This window comes from Podarcis filfolensis (assembly GCF_964270895.1).
Source record: "Podarcis filfolensis genome assembly, chromosome: 9".
In the NCBI taxonomy this organism is placed as follows: Eukaryota; Metazoa; Chordata; class Lepidosauria; order Squamata; family Lacertidae; genus Podarcis; species Podarcis filfolensis.
This window is the reverse complement of record NC_139610.1, coordinates 48997996-49014310: the sequence shown is the minus strand read 5'-3', so window position 1 is coordinate 49014310 and position 16315 is coordinate 48997996. Positions and strand designations below refer to the sequence as shown.

Genomic DNA, 16315 nt, shown 5'->3' with positions numbered 1-16315 from the left:
TAGCGGAGTCTGTAACCTGAAGCATATGTAACCTGAAGCATATGTAACCCGAGGTACCACTGTATAGCTTTTAATCTTGGTGTCATGGGTTTGAGCAAACTATTCCATCGCAGGGGGTTGGACTAGATGGCCCTTGTGGTCTCTTCCAATTCTATGGTTCTAGTTCAGTGTGTGATTATTCTGTTCAGCCTTTGAATAAGAATGTGAAAATATAAGAGATGTTGAGGTAAATGTTAAAGTAATAGCAATAGTAAATAAAGGTTAATTGCCCACTTGAAGAAAGCACTGCACATTTTTTCTTGTTCCTGTGACAATCCTTCATTATTTTATCCTTTTTTCCCATCTGCCAAAAAGACAAAAAGAGTATGCAGCATGTGTGTTGCAGAATGTGGTCAACTGCCTATGATGTTTCTAACCATGTACAGTACAACTGAGAAAAAATGTTTTAAGCTGCTGGTGAAATACTAGATACTAGTTTTTGATACCTAAATAAAAAATGTGATGCTCTCTCTCCCACCCCTTTTTTCTATCAAAACAGAAAGTAATAGTGCTGGGACATGGACTCTTAATGTGCTATGGAAGATGTGTGGCATTGATGTGCACATGGATCCTAACATTGGGAAAAGATTAAATGCTCTAGGAAATACCCTTACAACATTGACAGGAGAAGAAGATTTAGATGACATTGCTGACCTTAACTCTGTTAACATGGTTGACCTATCAGATGAGGATGAAGTTGATAACATGTCTCCTGCTGTTAGTGTGGTTAGTAAACTGATTAATAAATCTTAAATATAATTCTAATACATGAAGCAAAATAGCAGCTTGGCATACTGCATATTTGCTTAGACATAAGAATTTCGTAATATGTATTAACAGAGTGCAGCATGATTCAAGTTATATTTGTGGGCTCAGACTCTTGCAAGGAGCTTTCATTAAGCTCAATGGAATGTGTTTGTGTTGTTTGAACAGCTAATGAACATAGCACAAACTGCTTTTAGAATTCCCCTTAGTTTCAATTGCTGAACTGTTGTTTAGAGGAAAAGAAGTTTCTTTGGACCCCCAGAACTAGGTTTATAGTTCTTTGAATGTTGGTATTGGATTAAGGCTGCAGTTCTGCATATGTTTACTAGGCAAGTCCAATTGAGCTCACTTCCAAAGAAGCATGCATAGTATTGGTCTCCTCAGTTAAAATTAAAGAGCTAGTTATCCCAGTACTGAAATTTATTTACAGTGTAGTAGTAGGGTTTTTTAAAAGAAATGATTTGTTGAAGACTCTTAAGTCAGGGGTAGCCAACATAGTGACCCTGGATGTTGTAGTCTAGCAATTCCCATCAGCCCCAGCTAGTATGGCCTGTGCCAGGAATGATGGGAGTTGTAGTTGAACAAGCTCTGGAGGGTGCCACATTGGCTAACACTGCTTTAAACAACAAACCTAAATCTAGTTCAAAGATTATCTGCAAACCAGTGTCAATCTGCAGACCCTGACAAGTAGAAATTCCAGTTAGTTGATGTCAGGTGAGGGACAGCTTGGTTATGTACAGGAATAACAGGACCGGGTGGAGGGTAGATGAATTTGCTACATCTTTCTAGAATTAACAGTAATACATAGTAGCTTGCATTTGTAGACCATGTGGGAGCCAAGGTTTGTGGGAAAGAATAGAAAGAGAACCTGCAAGGAACCCTAAGAGAAGGGCCAGACGATAAGGAGAATGGTGGCAACGTTTCCTGAGTTATTAATCTTGCTATTTGTTATCATTTAGAAATCAGAAGGTGGTCCACTATGTGGAGATGTACACAAGCTCACTTTTGGGCAGCGGATTGTAAATCACCTGCTGGGCTTGAGCCCCAAAAGCCATCGTCACTCTGTTCCTGTAGAATATCTGTCGGGATCAGCATCAAGTGATACTGCTTATCCTAACAATTCACACTTAAAAGCGGGCAGGTCTTGCTCATGGGGACATGTATGTAGCATATATAGCATCTCTTTAAATGAATGGTGGAATCAGTGGGTCACTGGCAAATCAAGAATCAGCTGGCTTCTTTTCAAAATGATTTTGCATGCTATTTTGATTGGTGGTAGAAAACCTGGTCTTCTGCTTAAATGCTACCACTTTTAACGGACAATGACATGAAATGCTTTTCTAATTCTTAAATAGGAGAATGCTGACTATAGGAGGCAGGGGATATCTAATAACCAGACTGGAGAGCAGAGAGGAAGAAAGTATGTGAAACGTTTAGTGGACATAAGGGAGCTGAATGAACAAGCCAAAGTAATTGATGATCTAAAGTAAGTGTGCGTGTTTCCTTTCCAAAAAAAAAAATTCTTTTAATCAGAATAATTAAATCAACTTGAGAGACCTGCCTTTTTGATTAAAACTGTATCTTACATTTTTATGCCACTATGCTTCCAAACATCTCCATGGCATATAGTTGTCCTCTTTTATCCCCACAACAACTCTGTCAGGCAAGAAGAAAGTGACTGGTGTCAGGATTTCATAGAATTGTAGAGTTGGAAAGGACTCCAAGTGTCATCTAGTCCAATGGCCTGAACCCGTGCCTCCCCTTTCCAGGTCCACCGCTCTAATCATCACACCAAATTGTCTTTAGTTTTCTATTCAGAGTTTTCACCATTCTGTCCTCAGGAAACTGGGTGCAAGTGAAGGAACCATAAACCAAGAAATTCAACGTTATCAGCAATTGGAGTCGGTTGCTGTCAATGATATTCGCCGAGATGTTCGTAAAAAACTGCGCAGGTCAAGTATGCGGGTGAGCAATTCTTAAGATTCCTTTGTAGCACCGTAGCATTGCTACATGAACATTGTTTTCACATTTTAAAAAGATAGTAGAACACTGTATCTGATATGACAGGACCTTCTCTGTAGTGATTCCCCCCAATTACAGAATGCCCCCTGTGTAGCTGTCCCCTTTGTTATTAGTGTTTAGGTGGAATTTGAAAACATTCCTGTTCACCCAGGCATTTGGTGACTGCTACTTTGAAATGATTGGCTATAGTTTGTTTTGAAATGTTCTTTTTCAAAATGTTGCATTATTCTTATTGTTAATTCTTCTTATTGATAATTTTACTGTTTTACCTTTTGTAAACCACTTTGAGGGGAGTTTTTGTTTTACAACCAAGCACGGTATAAATTTTAAATAAATATCATCAAGACACAGGTACATAAATCACTCTGAGAGCCACTTTTTTTTTTACAGAAGAGGGATGCATTTCTGTGTTAACTATGGAAAAGCCTTTTTGGTGCAAGTCAGCAGTTTCATTTTTAGCAATTTCTGTCAGCTCTGGGTTTTTTGCACCTATTTCCATATAATATAGATTATATGAACCCATCTTCCTTTTCCTCTCTCCATTTCACAGTACCTGCTGTCTTATCCCTTTAAATGTGTTCTCTCATCCCATACTCTCCACCACAGATCTGTGCTGGCTTACTGTTCTCTCTGGAGTTGTGTTCACAATTACTATTTTTTTCCTTCTTTACACCAAAGGAGTGGGGGAACCTTTTCAGCTCCAAAGGCCTGATCCTTCTCAAGATTGGCTTCCCGGGCCAAATCTAATGTACAGCACTGTGAGCCCCTTCCAGCCCCCCCCTCCATTTTTACATCTGATCTGGGAAGTTTAAAAGGAGCGTGAGGAGACTTGCCCAGGCTTTAAGACAGCCCTGTGCTGCCCTTCCATTTCAGCTTGAAACAGGAGCACAGGGGCCTTTTGCTAAAGTCTTGTTTGAAGCAGCTGTCCCCTTCTATGTTAAATGAAGGAGAAACACATTAGAAAACCCCAACACTCCCATTTCAGCTGAAACATGAGTGTGGAGACTGCCTTCCATTGCTTTTCAGAAGCGCTGTTTGAAGCATCTTATGCATGTCTCCGGTAAGCAAACAGCGCCAACCATCTGCTTGCAGGTGAAGTGCATGAGATACTTTAAACTACACTTTTGAGAAGTTCTTGAAACCCTGCTCAACCTTTTGATCCAGCCCAACAATCATTTGAAATTCCTTTGGAACCTATAGCTCTAAGGAGCGAGTCTAAATCTATTCACAGACCTTACGTTAAGCAGACCTAATGTAGAATGTGACCCAGCTGGCCAAATAGATTCAGACCTCAATGGAACTTCAGCATAATTAACTTTTTCAGTATGTACAATATTTCTACATACTGAACATACCTTTGTATGTTGTACATACCTTTGATGTACAATATTTGTAGCCTGTGTGAATGTGTAGGTAAGTAGCATTCCTAAATAGTTGATTTGCCTTAGTGTCAAGCTATGTAAGTGTCCTGTTGATGGAATATTGAAATAATGTTGTTTTTGTTTGATTGTTTTTAGGCAGCATCTCTGAAAGATAAATGGGGCTTAGGCTACAAACCTAGCTATAATCGATCCAAAAGTATTACAGCATCTGGAAGGCCACCATTGAAAAGAATGGACAGAGCAAGGTAAGGTGATTAAAAAACACACACAAATGCATGTACTTGTTCAGAGGTCAAAGGTGTTAATCTGTATGTTTTCTGCATCTGCTCATTATTGTCTAGTAATTTAGGTTTCCCCATGGGTTGAACAGCAACTTAATATACACCACCATAGGTGAATTCAGATTGGGGGTGGAGATTCAGGTTTTGCCTTCCATTTTCTTTGTCCCATAGAACTGGATGGAAATGACTGAAAATTGAGCCAACCCCCCCTGAAGAGCCCCACCACTTAAATTTTTTACCACTTTAGTTTTACCACTTTAAATCAAGTATTATATACACCTTCTGTATCCAGTGCAGCTGTGTCTCTCCTAACCATGTGAAATAGTTGGTTTCTTGCAAGTCAGTGAATTGCCATTTAATCTGCCTAATCCAAAGACTCAGGACTAGAACATCTAGAAGATGTTCAGGTTGTGGATCTAAATTGAGAAGGAGTCCCACAATAACGGAGCAACTGTCAGAAATGCCTCTGTGTTTACCCTTTATTGTCTAGATTTACTATATGAATAAAATAACTGAGAAGTTCTGCATTAATAATATTAAATGACTTTTTATATATGTAATAGTACACGTCTTGGAGAAAGTGAGGACCTCCCAGAAATACGTGTAGATGGAGCATCTCCAGGACCCAGAGTCACTTTCAACATACAGGACACGGTAAGACAGCCATCAGCTGTTGTGCTGCATTCATTAAGTCCCATGATGAAATATATACTAAGAATAGGTGATTGTTACATAGAGATGGGAAAGTTTGTCTGGCAATTCAGTACCCTAGCTGCATATTTCAAATATCGCAAGTAAAGAAAAATTAAAATGTATTCAGATTTAATTCTGCATTCTTTAGACTACCTTCAGTTCAGTAACTAGTGTGTGAAAGATATACATATTTTAATATGTGTATTCATTAGTGTATTTGTATATAATGTTACATACATGTGCATGTTATCCATATAATGCATTCTGTCATGCTTGGTGTGTTAAGTTTTTTAGTAATTTGTCATATATAGCCATTGCTATGTTCACTAATGAAATTTGGTTTTTATACAACGTTACCACATTAAACACGCCAGTGTCTTTGATATGCTTATTTTAATTTTTGTTTCTTTTTTCACTTTTAATTAAGTTGAATAAAACAGTTTTGGGGATTGCACAACAATCCAGCCTTCCAGGGGAAGGGTATTTTCAGGTATTTGCAAAATCAATAAGTATACTAATTAATCGCATGGAAAAGCGCTTCATTGATCATCTCTCTTAGCTAATCATAACGCATACAGGCAACACACTCGCAAACCTGGCAATATGGCAAAGTGCAGTACTTCTTTTTCTTGGGTGGTGTTAATCATTTCTCTTTTTCTGGAGCTTGTTCTCCATGGAAGTCTGGTAGGTCGTAAGATGTCTTTAACATATTTGGATTGCTAAAACTTTAAAACTACAAATAGATATCTCTAAAACAAAGGCAGGCGGTAGAGGACCTTGTAAATCAGAAATATGAAGCTAAATTTTAGATTATTGTCATAGGCTGACTGTTTCAGCTGATGTGGTCAGTGACAGATTGCTGATGAAAGATCAGTTATTCCTCATCTTACTTATTCAAACCTTTATTAGGCATTATACAAACAAAACAATAAAAGAAAAAATAACATATAAAAGCCTTGAGATATGTTATTCCTCATCAGAAATGTACCTTTGTCTCGCTAAACAAACCAAGAATGTTGACACTGATAGTTCTAAAAAGGCCAAGACAAGATTCCATTCCTTAAAATAATGGGCGGTGAATGACAATCTAAATGAGTGCCCAAAACATTATATCAGGTTGTTTAAACCCAAGATCTTGAGGCATAAATCATTACTCAAAGTATGGGAATCAAAACACTTTAAACATGTCATTTTCTAATGACATTCGAATTGTATATGCATATTCCCTATTATGTCCAAACCAATGAACTTTGGTTTATTGTCGGTTAACAAACCAGGAAAGCAAGCCAGGATAGAAGCATAAAGTTGGAACATCCTGATCCCTATACATATTGCAGCGTTCCTTGAAACTTAAATGCTCGTCTAAAACCAAACCAGTATACATGAAGGCCTCTTGAAACCTTTTAGCCTTAAAAAATGCCCAGGGTCGTATTAATTATTTTACTTTGATCTTTAAAAGCATATCTGTAAAGATAGTATTATACCTTTTGTACCACCAGAATTTTGCATGCACTTCCATTCACTAACAATTTCTGTTCATTCCTCTTATTTGCAGGTGGTCTTGGGGTTTCTTGCTGTTCTGTAGCTTTGCTTTTAATTTTTTTTATAAAATCACCATTCATATTAGTATGTATTCCCAACCTAAGCTTATTGCTTTGTTTTTTAATTTCTCTTTCTAAGGTGCTTGTCTTAGATCATTCACTCATCTGTTTGTAAACATGTTTCATGGCTTAATTTCCTTGGACAGTCCAAAGTAATAAATATTACTTCGGATAATTTTTTGATGTGCTTTGCCTTTCAGACACCTGATTTCTCCCCACTCCCTCTGATAGAGATAGTAGCTATAACTTGGATGTCTTTTTTTTTTCTTTGCAATTAGTTTCCAGAGGAGACAGAATTGGATCTTTTGTCAGTAACCATTGATGGTCCATCCCATTACTCATCCACTAGTGAAGGATCATGCTCAGTATTCAATTCACCCAAAACTCCAGCTGTCTTCTCACCAAGCATTCCCTTCCAGCCTGAAGAAGGAAGACGAGATGACAGCTTGTCTTCAACTAGTGAGGATTCTGAAAAAGAAGATGATCATGAAAGAGAGAGGCCTTATTTTTACAGGAAAACACAGTGAGCATATTATTAAAAACAATACCTTAATTGTGAAAGTTAAGCTTTTAGTTAACAGTAATTTAGATAAAGAAACCCATCACTCTTAACATCTGGAGGGCTACAGGTTGGCTAATAGTCTGCTTCCATATAAAGCATTTGCTGTTTTCCTAAATCCCTTGTAAATGCTTGAATGATCTGAATCACATGTGCACTGCAATATCAACTTAAGATAAGTGTGCTGCATGTATTCGGATTTTTTTTTTTTAACTTCCTCCCCTTTACCGGAAGAGTATACCTGATTACGGATCTCCCAGTGTCTTTTATGGAAGCAACAAGAGGGAGGGTGATTTGGATGCCCCCTTGTGGCTTTGGGGGAGTCAAATTTAAGTGATTTAAGTGAGACCTGGAGGAAAGAGGTAAGCCTCCTTCCCCCAGCATCACAGCGCAATCCAACCAAGTTGGGGGGCGGCCTCTAGAATAAGGTTACCAGATGTCCCTGTTTCCCGGGGACAGTCCCCGTTTCTACAAATCAGTCCCCATACAAAATCATATCATTCCTACTGAAGTTGAAAAGTGTCCCCGGATGCATTGGAAAAAAATCTGGTAATCTTACTCTAGAACAGCTGCTTCCAATGAAAGTAAAACGCATCCACTTCGCATATAGTTTGGCCCTTGCATGTAGCATAGTAAAACACTAAAGAAACATTTCAAGTCCTCGCATGAAATAAGTTGGATAAGCTTCTTTTCGTCAAGAGCTCCAAAACAGTTGTTTGCTTTCTACAGGACTCTTTCTCGCAAGAAAGCAACAGGTTTTGCTGCTGTCCACCAGTTGTTTACTGAACGGTGGCCAACATCTCCGGCCAGCAGAAGTGTGACTGGCACAACTACAGAGAGGAATATTGACTTTGAACTTGATGTGAGAGTTGAAATTGATTGTGGAAAGTGTGTGCTTCATCCAACAACGCTTCAGCAAGAACATGATGACATAAGCTTAAGGAGGTAAGAGCCCTGCTGGAAGCGGAGCAGGTTCACTAAGCCATACTGAGAAGAGCAGCATGCTTCTGACACAAATCTTCTCCAAGTCTCCATAAGATTAACCAGCAATTTACATTATATGCCATATGCTACAGGGTTCATGGTAATTTTTATGTCCCGTATACAAAAAATTTAAGGAATGAACAATTTTATTTTAAGGCAACGATCTAAATAGGTAGCCATTGTTTTTTCCATTCAGCAACATTAAATAATATCCATTCTTTTTATAGATGTGAAACCTTGGTTAGTATTGAGAACTCTGATACAGAACTTGATGGATCAGATCTGTCTGTCTTCTCTAAATCATGAATATATAGATGGAACATAACTACATTCAGGTGGCTCTTTTCCATTGTGATAGGAAAGATTCTTAGGACGCAGTTTTGCATAGATGGGACTTGTATCTACTTCAGCTGAATTTAAGCAACCAAAACGTCTGCAGGGTTGCAGCAGCAGTCATCATATTTTATTACTTCTGGTTTGTGTCTGTGTAAATGGAGTCCTGAATAAAATGCTCAAGGAGGCAATATAATAAATGAAACAGACATAAATATTAAACTATATACAGTTAGACCCAGAGGTAAAGGTAAAGGTACCCCTGCCCGTACGGGCCAGTCGTGTCCGACTCTAGGGTTGCGCGCTCATCTCGCTCAAGAGGCCGGGAGCCAGCACTGTCCGGAGACACTTCCGGGTCACGTGGCCAGCGTGACTAAGCGGCATCTGGCGAGCCAGCACCAGCGCCGCACACGGAAACGCCGTTTACCTTCCCGCTATAAAGCGGTACCTATTTATTTACTTGCACTTCGGGGTGCTTTCGAACTGCTAGGTGGGCAGGAACTGGGACCGAACGACGGGAGCTCAACCCACCGCGGGGATTCGAACCGCCGACCTTGCGATCAGCAAGTCCTAGGCACTGGGGTTTTACCCACAGCGCCACCCGAGACCCAGAGGTACTCCTCTACAAATGGAAGGAGTCTTTGCATTGACAGAAGAGGCTTGGATCCAGTAGAGGCTTCCATGAACAGAAGGAGGAAGCATTTTGCACTAATTCCACATACAGCCTTCCACACCATCTCCTACACTCTCTGGAGCCCTCAACTCTCTGGAGAATATTTTTTGAGGCAACAGGAGCCTTCAAGAGAAGGAGAAGCTAGGACACAAAGCACCTCATTCCATGTACAGAATTCTGCTTACGGAATTCTGAATCCAACCCATGGTTTATCTTCAATTATTCCTAGCAGTGCTCACTTTCAGCTTTGGAAATAACATAATGTTACACTTACATTCCTGTTAAGTCATGCTGTGCCTTGCTGTTTACTGTTTAGAAGCTATGATCGCAGTTCCAGAAGTTTAGATCAAGAGTCTCCTTCAAGAAAGAAGAAATTTCAAACTAACTATGCATCAACTACTCACTTACTGGCTGGAAAGAAAGTTCCATCATCTCTGCAGACGAAGTCCGGTGACCTGGAAACAACAGTATTTTACATTCCTGGTGTAGATGTGAAGGTAAAAAAGCATGGAGGAAAGCTGGGAGATGTTGGTCTTTTCCTTGAAACAAAGGTGATCAAGTACAACCAAAGTTTTTTTTATCCCTTAACTCCTAATCTCAGTGGTGCAGCTTCAGTGATGCTGAAAATTACACATATGCGTTGAAGTACAAATCCTATTTTAGATAAGTGACGGTTATTTTGGGTTTACAAGGTATGATGCAAATGTGGATTGTCTGTTATTATAGTCTCCATAGTTTACAGAGCAACCTTGTTACCAAGTTGAAGTATGGAAACCTTCAAGATAAGGTAAATCCTGGAAATGCTAACCTAACCAGACAGACAGCTTTTAGGAACAATATGTTGGGCTAGATGGAACTTACATTTTTAACCCAGCCTCTAGTATAAAATCAGTACGTGGCAAAACCTGGATTTTACCATTAAATAAGGTATCAGTACAAACCCTGAGATATATCTGCTGAGATGAGCATTCCATTCTAAAGCATATTATGGTGGGTAAATGCCTGGATATTGACAGTGTTTTGAGTGGATGGAAACTTCATGTAGTGAAAGTTAGGTTACATAAAGTGTTTACAAGGATGGTGCTTTTGCTGTTCTTGCTCTTCTGTAGACATGGCATTGGCAATGTACTGTTTGGGCATTTGTACCATGAGCCTTAAAGGCCATAAAATGCAGAAGATACCACCTGCGATATTTCTAGGCAAAACAAATACGCAGAGTTTCTAACACTATGGAATGCAAACTAGAGCCTGAACAAAGCCTGTTTATTTTCTTCTAAAATACACCGTCTTTTCTGTCTCTCTCTTTTAAAGAAAATACTCCAGGCAACACCCAGTAACAGTTAAAAATATAATAGATGATAAATCACAATAATAAAATTATCAAACTTGTATAAATGATATAAGGACAGCAGCCCAGAAACCCAACGCAAAGACAATAATTAGCTGTGAGAAAATGACAGCTAGAATATTGCCAGTTTGGCAAGACTTTTCTTCTAGTGCATTAGAGCAGTTTTGAATTGAAGATGTTTATGTTTCAATATAAAGCTTTGCTTCAAATAATAGGTTTCCTTCTTTTCAAAAAGAAGTTTTGAAGAAACTGTTGCTCTGCCTAGATGTGGGAACTGTGGCTGTGAATGCATAAATAGGCAGGGTTTTTTCATTTGTGGCACACACTGGTGATGGATCTACACTTTTCTTTCATTTCAGCTACATTATAACTCAAAGATGTTAAAGACTGAATCGCCAAATGCATCCCGAGGGTCATCTCTGCCAAGAACCCTTTCCAAAGAATCCAAGTTGTATGGTATGAAAGATACTGCCATGCCTCCTACCTACAGCAAAGCTAAATCTTTACTTCCTCCCCAACCCCCACCTCTCCCATCAGGTAGAGATTTCTTTTACATGCTGTACCTTTGCTTTAATTCTCTCCATACTGTGGAGTTCCATGCTTAGATCTAAATCTGCTTCATAGTTTAATAAAGCATCCTACTTGATTGATACGATCATGGTTATTAACTCCTAAAACACACTGACAGACATCCAGTACTATTCAATAATTCTAATTTTTGCTAAAATTTACAGGATAGAAACTTCCCTGCACCTTAAAGACTCTCATCGATTTCTTGTTCTTTTTCTATTAGATTTTCTCTCTGTAGAAACTTTATTTCACCAAATAAAACTAATTTTCCCTACTTACTTTGCCTTTACTTCAGAGGCCTCGGCACTGAAAGTTGTGTGACTGAAGTCAAGCATTATAATATGACCCAGTCTACATACATATTTGCCTGGTTTGCCTGACACAGTGTAACCCAAACTGCGGCTTATCAGGATCGTGCGAATGTACAGATTTCTGGAGAGGAGCTTGCAGCTGCTTTGCTCCTGCCCTGTTCTTATGCTAACCTAAGGTTTAATTTATTGTGTCTTCAGAACCATAACTCAGGGTTAAACTCTCTCCCCACCAGCCACAAGCTAAGAACAAACGAAGAACAAATCACACTTTGTTCTTGCATGTTGTTTCTTATCTCGAAAAAACAGAAAATATGTGCTCTTACTTTTTATCCATTCTTCTCTGAGTCTAATATGTCCTCAGCTGGGACTTGAGTTCCCCCTAGCATTTGAAAGCGAGACTGCTGTTGCTGCAAAGAAAGTTTCTGGATTTCTTTCCCTCTGCAGTCTCAGTTCATTCCTGCCATTACTTGAAGCAGATGTTTAGAGTGTGTTCTTTCTCTTGTCTTCTGCTTCTCAGGCCTGTGCGTTATTATTTGTGTTTTTGTGTGAGTGTGTTGTGAGGTAACAACCCATGTCTCTGGTTAGTTCCTGATCTTTTGAGACTTGAGTGGTTTACTTTGTTTTCTCCTCAGTGTGGTTTAATCTCAGCCTTTCCCCTCCTCCTTACCAGAGACTTTCGCCTCACTCTTCGTCTCTACTTAGTTGTTGCGGCCTGTGAAAGTCTTACAGGATTTTTTTCTACTCTTCCCCATTTGTTCTTTTTTCCATTGTTCATTGTGTCTCCTCAGCTCCCTTGTCTGTCCCATCTGCTTCAGGTCGCTAGCTGCAGCAGCAGTGAGCAAAATACTAACGTCTAGACCGCTGTGCTCATGTCCAAAACATGTGCACAGTCAGCACCTGCCTCACAATCTCTCTCATCAGTGTCTGCAGTGAGGCTACCTTCTTCCCTGCAGGGATTGGTGGGGGTGGCACTATCAGAAATTTATAAGGCAGGCCAAAAGGAACTTGACTTCTTCCTGTGTGGCAGCAACCACGGGTTGGGAGCAGAATGCAACAGTGCCATGGGGGACCAAGCTGCAAGCATTGGAGGGGAAACAGCAGTGGCAGCTTGTTGGAGGGGAGAGTGCTGAAAGCAGGAGTTAGCAGAGCTGAAGACAAAGCACTGAAATATGTTTTAGTTGAATCAACACGAAGCAACATTGTACATGGAAAAACCTCACGGGATTTCGTCCATTGGACAGGAGTAAATTGTTGTCTTAATCATCCAGAATGGTTTGAGTGATATTGACTTAAATAAACACACCTTGTATTTTAATTTGTACTCTAATTGAAATGGTTGAATTAGTATTCCACTAAACCGTTTTTTCCTCAAACTTTTCAGCCAAAGGAAAAGGAAGTGGTGGTGTAAAAACAGCAAAACTATACGCTTGGGTTGCACTCCAGTCTTTGCCAGAGGAAATGGTGATTAGCCCCTGCCTGTTAGACTTCCTAGAGAAGGCCCTTGAAACAATCCCTATAACTCCAATAGAAAGGAATTATGCAGGTATCACAGATTGTTTCTACCACATCTTTTATTTTATGATCCACTTCCATTAAAATGTTCCTTTCTGTTTTAATGATATCCTTGGTTCTTTTTTTCTTTTCTTTTTTAGCTGTCACTTCACAGGATGAGGATATGGGGCAGTTTGACATGCAAGACCCTTTGGAAGAATCTACAGCCTCCTTAGTATCTTCATCAACATCGGCATATTCATCCTTCCCTGTTGATGTTGTAGTTTATGTAAGAGTCCAGGTGAGGACATGAGTTACATATTGAGGGCAGTTCATGTCCCATTAGAGTCAATGGCATAACTGATAGTTATTTGTATGTGTTACACAGTTTTTGGAAATGTTTAAAGAGGGAGAACTGACACCTTAATATCTTGATTTGTTACATTGTATCCCACCCTTATTCCAATGAATTTACAATATAGCTAAATCCTAAGACTGCGGAAACAGCTAGAGAGGGGACAGTCAATCTGTGCACTTAGCATAGTTGTCCAAATTATAATAATCCATGCATCTATGCTAGCACAGATAAGAGCCTAAGACAGGCTGATTCATGTGTCATTCTTGTTATGTGAGAAGTGTGATAAAGCAACCTAAATTTCTTGATTTGCTGATATGGAAGTTGTCCTCCAAGCATTTCTCCCACAAACAATATCACTTTGGTTAGTAGAGGATACTAACCTCCTTATTCCTTACTGTTTTCTCCCTGCTGTCAGACTTTATATGGTAAGCTCCTTGGAGCTGAATGATGTCTTCTCCAGTGGGTGCTATGTCACCGCCAAGTGGCTATCATTATAGTTCACTCGCATAAAGGCATAAAAGAAAAGTTAACAGAAGTTGCTGGTAGTTGTTCTGTTCTGATTATATGGTTTGATATGTGTCCTAAAAATGTGTTTCTCTCTTGTTCAGCCTTCACAGATCAAGTTCAGCTGCTTACCTGTGTCACGGGTAGAATGCATGTTGAAACTTCCCTCCCTTGATCTTGTATTTTCTTCGAATCGAGGGGAACTAGAAACTTTAGGTACAAGCTGTCCTACGGAAAATGCTATGCAAAGTGGATCTAAGATGCCTTCTAAAACAGTCTCTCCAGGTAAAAAAATGAAATTAAAAAATCCTGTTACATTTCTAGTTATTCAGAGGTGTGCAAAACAATTCAATTATGGAATGGCTCCATTTAGATTCATTTCAGGAATTAACCTGGATGAGCTCCCCCCCCCGCCCCCATCTGATATTTCTTTATTTGGCACAGCTGCATTTTACATTTTCAACAAACTGCAGAAACTAGTAGAGCATGAGACTCTTAATCTCAGAGTTATGGGTTCAAACCCCATGTTGCCCAAAAGATTCCAGCATTGTAGGGGGTTAGACTAGATGACCCTCATGGTCCCTTCCAACTCCACAATTCTATTAGTCTATGATTCTAATTTTGTGCAAATAGAGAACTGTAGTTCATGTTAGCTATGGTTCAGGGAAAGAAGAACCAGCCACAGTTTAAGTTGGCTTGTTTCCTTAAACCAGGGGTGCCCAAACTTTTTTCAAAGAGGGCCAGATTTGATGAAGTGAACATGCGTGAGGGCTGACCAAAATTGTTCACCTTTTTTAAGGATTGAAGTTGTTGAGCTTTTTGGGGGTGTTTTACCCCCAGGAGATGGGCAGCCACAGGGGCTGGATTAAACCGACCAGCGGGCCACATTAGGCCCTGAAATGGACTTTGGACATGCCTGCCTTAAACCATAGGTAACACTAAGGTTTGTCTGGGTTCAGCTAATTGAAAATGGAAGCTTTTAATCTCCTGTGCAGGAGGAGGCGAGGGATGTGCATGAGCCTTGAGGCTTGTGCATGTAACACTGAACCAAAGTATTCAGTGCATTGTTATTTCCTCTTTGGAAACATTTAATGTTTAAGTGATTTACTTTTTTAAGAAGGGGGAAACATCTCTTCGATCTTCGTTCTGTTTCTCCAGTTATCTCCTCACTGTCAAAATTTAGATTTAATATCCTAAGGGCAACATTCATCAAAATTTTGTTTCTGTTGTCAGTAAAGCACCATGTGCACATAAATAATAATTTGTTGCATGTATCAGAATGGGAATTTGAGTTGTAGATTGTTTTGTCTCATGTAAAGCTACTTTTTTAATTTGAAGGAAAAAGCAGGTTTGTACATTGCATGAGAAGGGACGTGGGTGGCGCTGTGGTCTAAACCACTGAGCCTAGGGCTTGCCGATCAGAAGGTCGGCGGTTCGAATCCCTGTGACGGGGTGAGCTCCCATTGCTCAGTCCCTGCTCCTGCCAACCTAGCAGTTCAAAAGCACATCAAAGTGCAAGTAGATAAATAGGTACCGCTCCGGCGGGAAGGTAAACAGCGTTTCTGTGCACTTCTCTGGTTCACCAGAAGCGGCTTAGTCATGCTGGCCACATGACCCGGAAGCTGTACGCCGTCTCCCTTGGCCAGTAAAGCGAGATGAGCGCCACAACCCCAGAGTCGGCCACGACTGGACCTAATGGTCAGGGGTCCCTTTACCCTTTACCTTTTACCTAGAATATAGTCCTATTTGGGCATTATACTCACAAGTAAGTGGAATATGTAAGTGAAAATAAGCGCAATAATGGAGGGAAGCCGTCTACAGTGCAGAGCTTGCTCTGCCCATGAAGACTTCCAGCGTGAAACAGAATCTTGAAAAGGCAGGTTTCTACATTGCATGAGGAGCCTCTGTAAGTATAGATGCTCCCTGCTGAATACCTGGAGGGTTATGGGGGCCTGAGCTAACATACTCATATCCCTACTCATGGGAGTATAACTCCTGAATTGGGCTCATATCTTTACATGTCTGTATCATCATATTTGATGGTTCAAATGGAATAATCAAGAGAGAGCTCATGGCTGATCTTTAGGATTGAACTAAGGTACATGTAATTTATTTAATCTGTGCTGTTTTTTAAATTGTTCTTTCATTTTGCACTATAGGTTCATCGCCTGGACTGGGCAGTCCTTTTGGCAGAACACGGCATAGTAGTAGCCAGTCAGATTTGACAGGCGCTAGCAGCAGTTCTTCAGGTCTGAGCTTCACTGCCTGCATGTCCGATTTCTCTCTCTATGTATTTCATCCGTATGGAGCAGGGAAGCAGAAGTCCAGTGTGGCAGGATTGTCTTCTGGATCAGGATCCCTAGGTAATTGCAGAATATAAAATTTCACAAACGTGTATTGG

General features: G+C 40.0%; 1 protein-coding gene across 37 annotated transcripts in view; it reads left to right on the top strand.

Annotated features, from left to right (window-relative positions):
* The window catches only part of BLTP1 (bridge-like lipid transfer protein family member 1), a 103191-nt gene that overhangs the window by 75823 nt on the left and 11053 nt on the right, over positions 1 to 16315 (top strand). For 7 of the 37 annotated variants that reach the window (XM_083631463.1, XM_083631461.1, XM_083631455.1 and 4 more), the window contains 14 exons: positions 539 to 765; positions 2160 to 2290; positions 2646 to 2769; positions 4344 to 4453; positions 5053 to 5143; positions 5610 to 5672; positions 7062 to 7306; positions 8072 to 8287; positions 9649 to 9829; positions 11040 to 11217; positions 12943 to 13104; positions 13214 to 13353; positions 14019 to 14199; positions 16074 to 16277. In XM_083631463.1, coding sequence (XP_083487589.1) covers positions 539 to 765; positions 2160 to 2290; positions 2646 to 2769; positions 4344 to 4453; positions 5053 to 5143; positions 5610 to 5672; positions 7062 to 7306; positions 8072 to 8287; positions 9649 to 9829; positions 11040 to 11217; positions 12943 to 13104; positions 13214 to 13353; positions 14019 to 14199; positions 16074 to 16277 — 2253 coding nt within the window. Of the gene's footprint in view, positions 1 to 538; positions 766 to 1763; positions 1965 to 2159; positions 2291 to 2645; positions 2770 to 4343; positions 4454 to 5052; positions 5144 to 5609; positions 5673 to 7061; positions 7307 to 8071; positions 8288 to 9648; positions 9830 to 11039; positions 11218 to 12942; positions 13105 to 13213; positions 13354 to 14018; positions 14200 to 16073; positions 16278 to 16315 lie in introns of all 37 variants that reach the window. The other 30 variants (XM_083631448.1, XM_083631445.1, XM_083631447.1 and 27 more) reach the window with 9 other exon arrangements.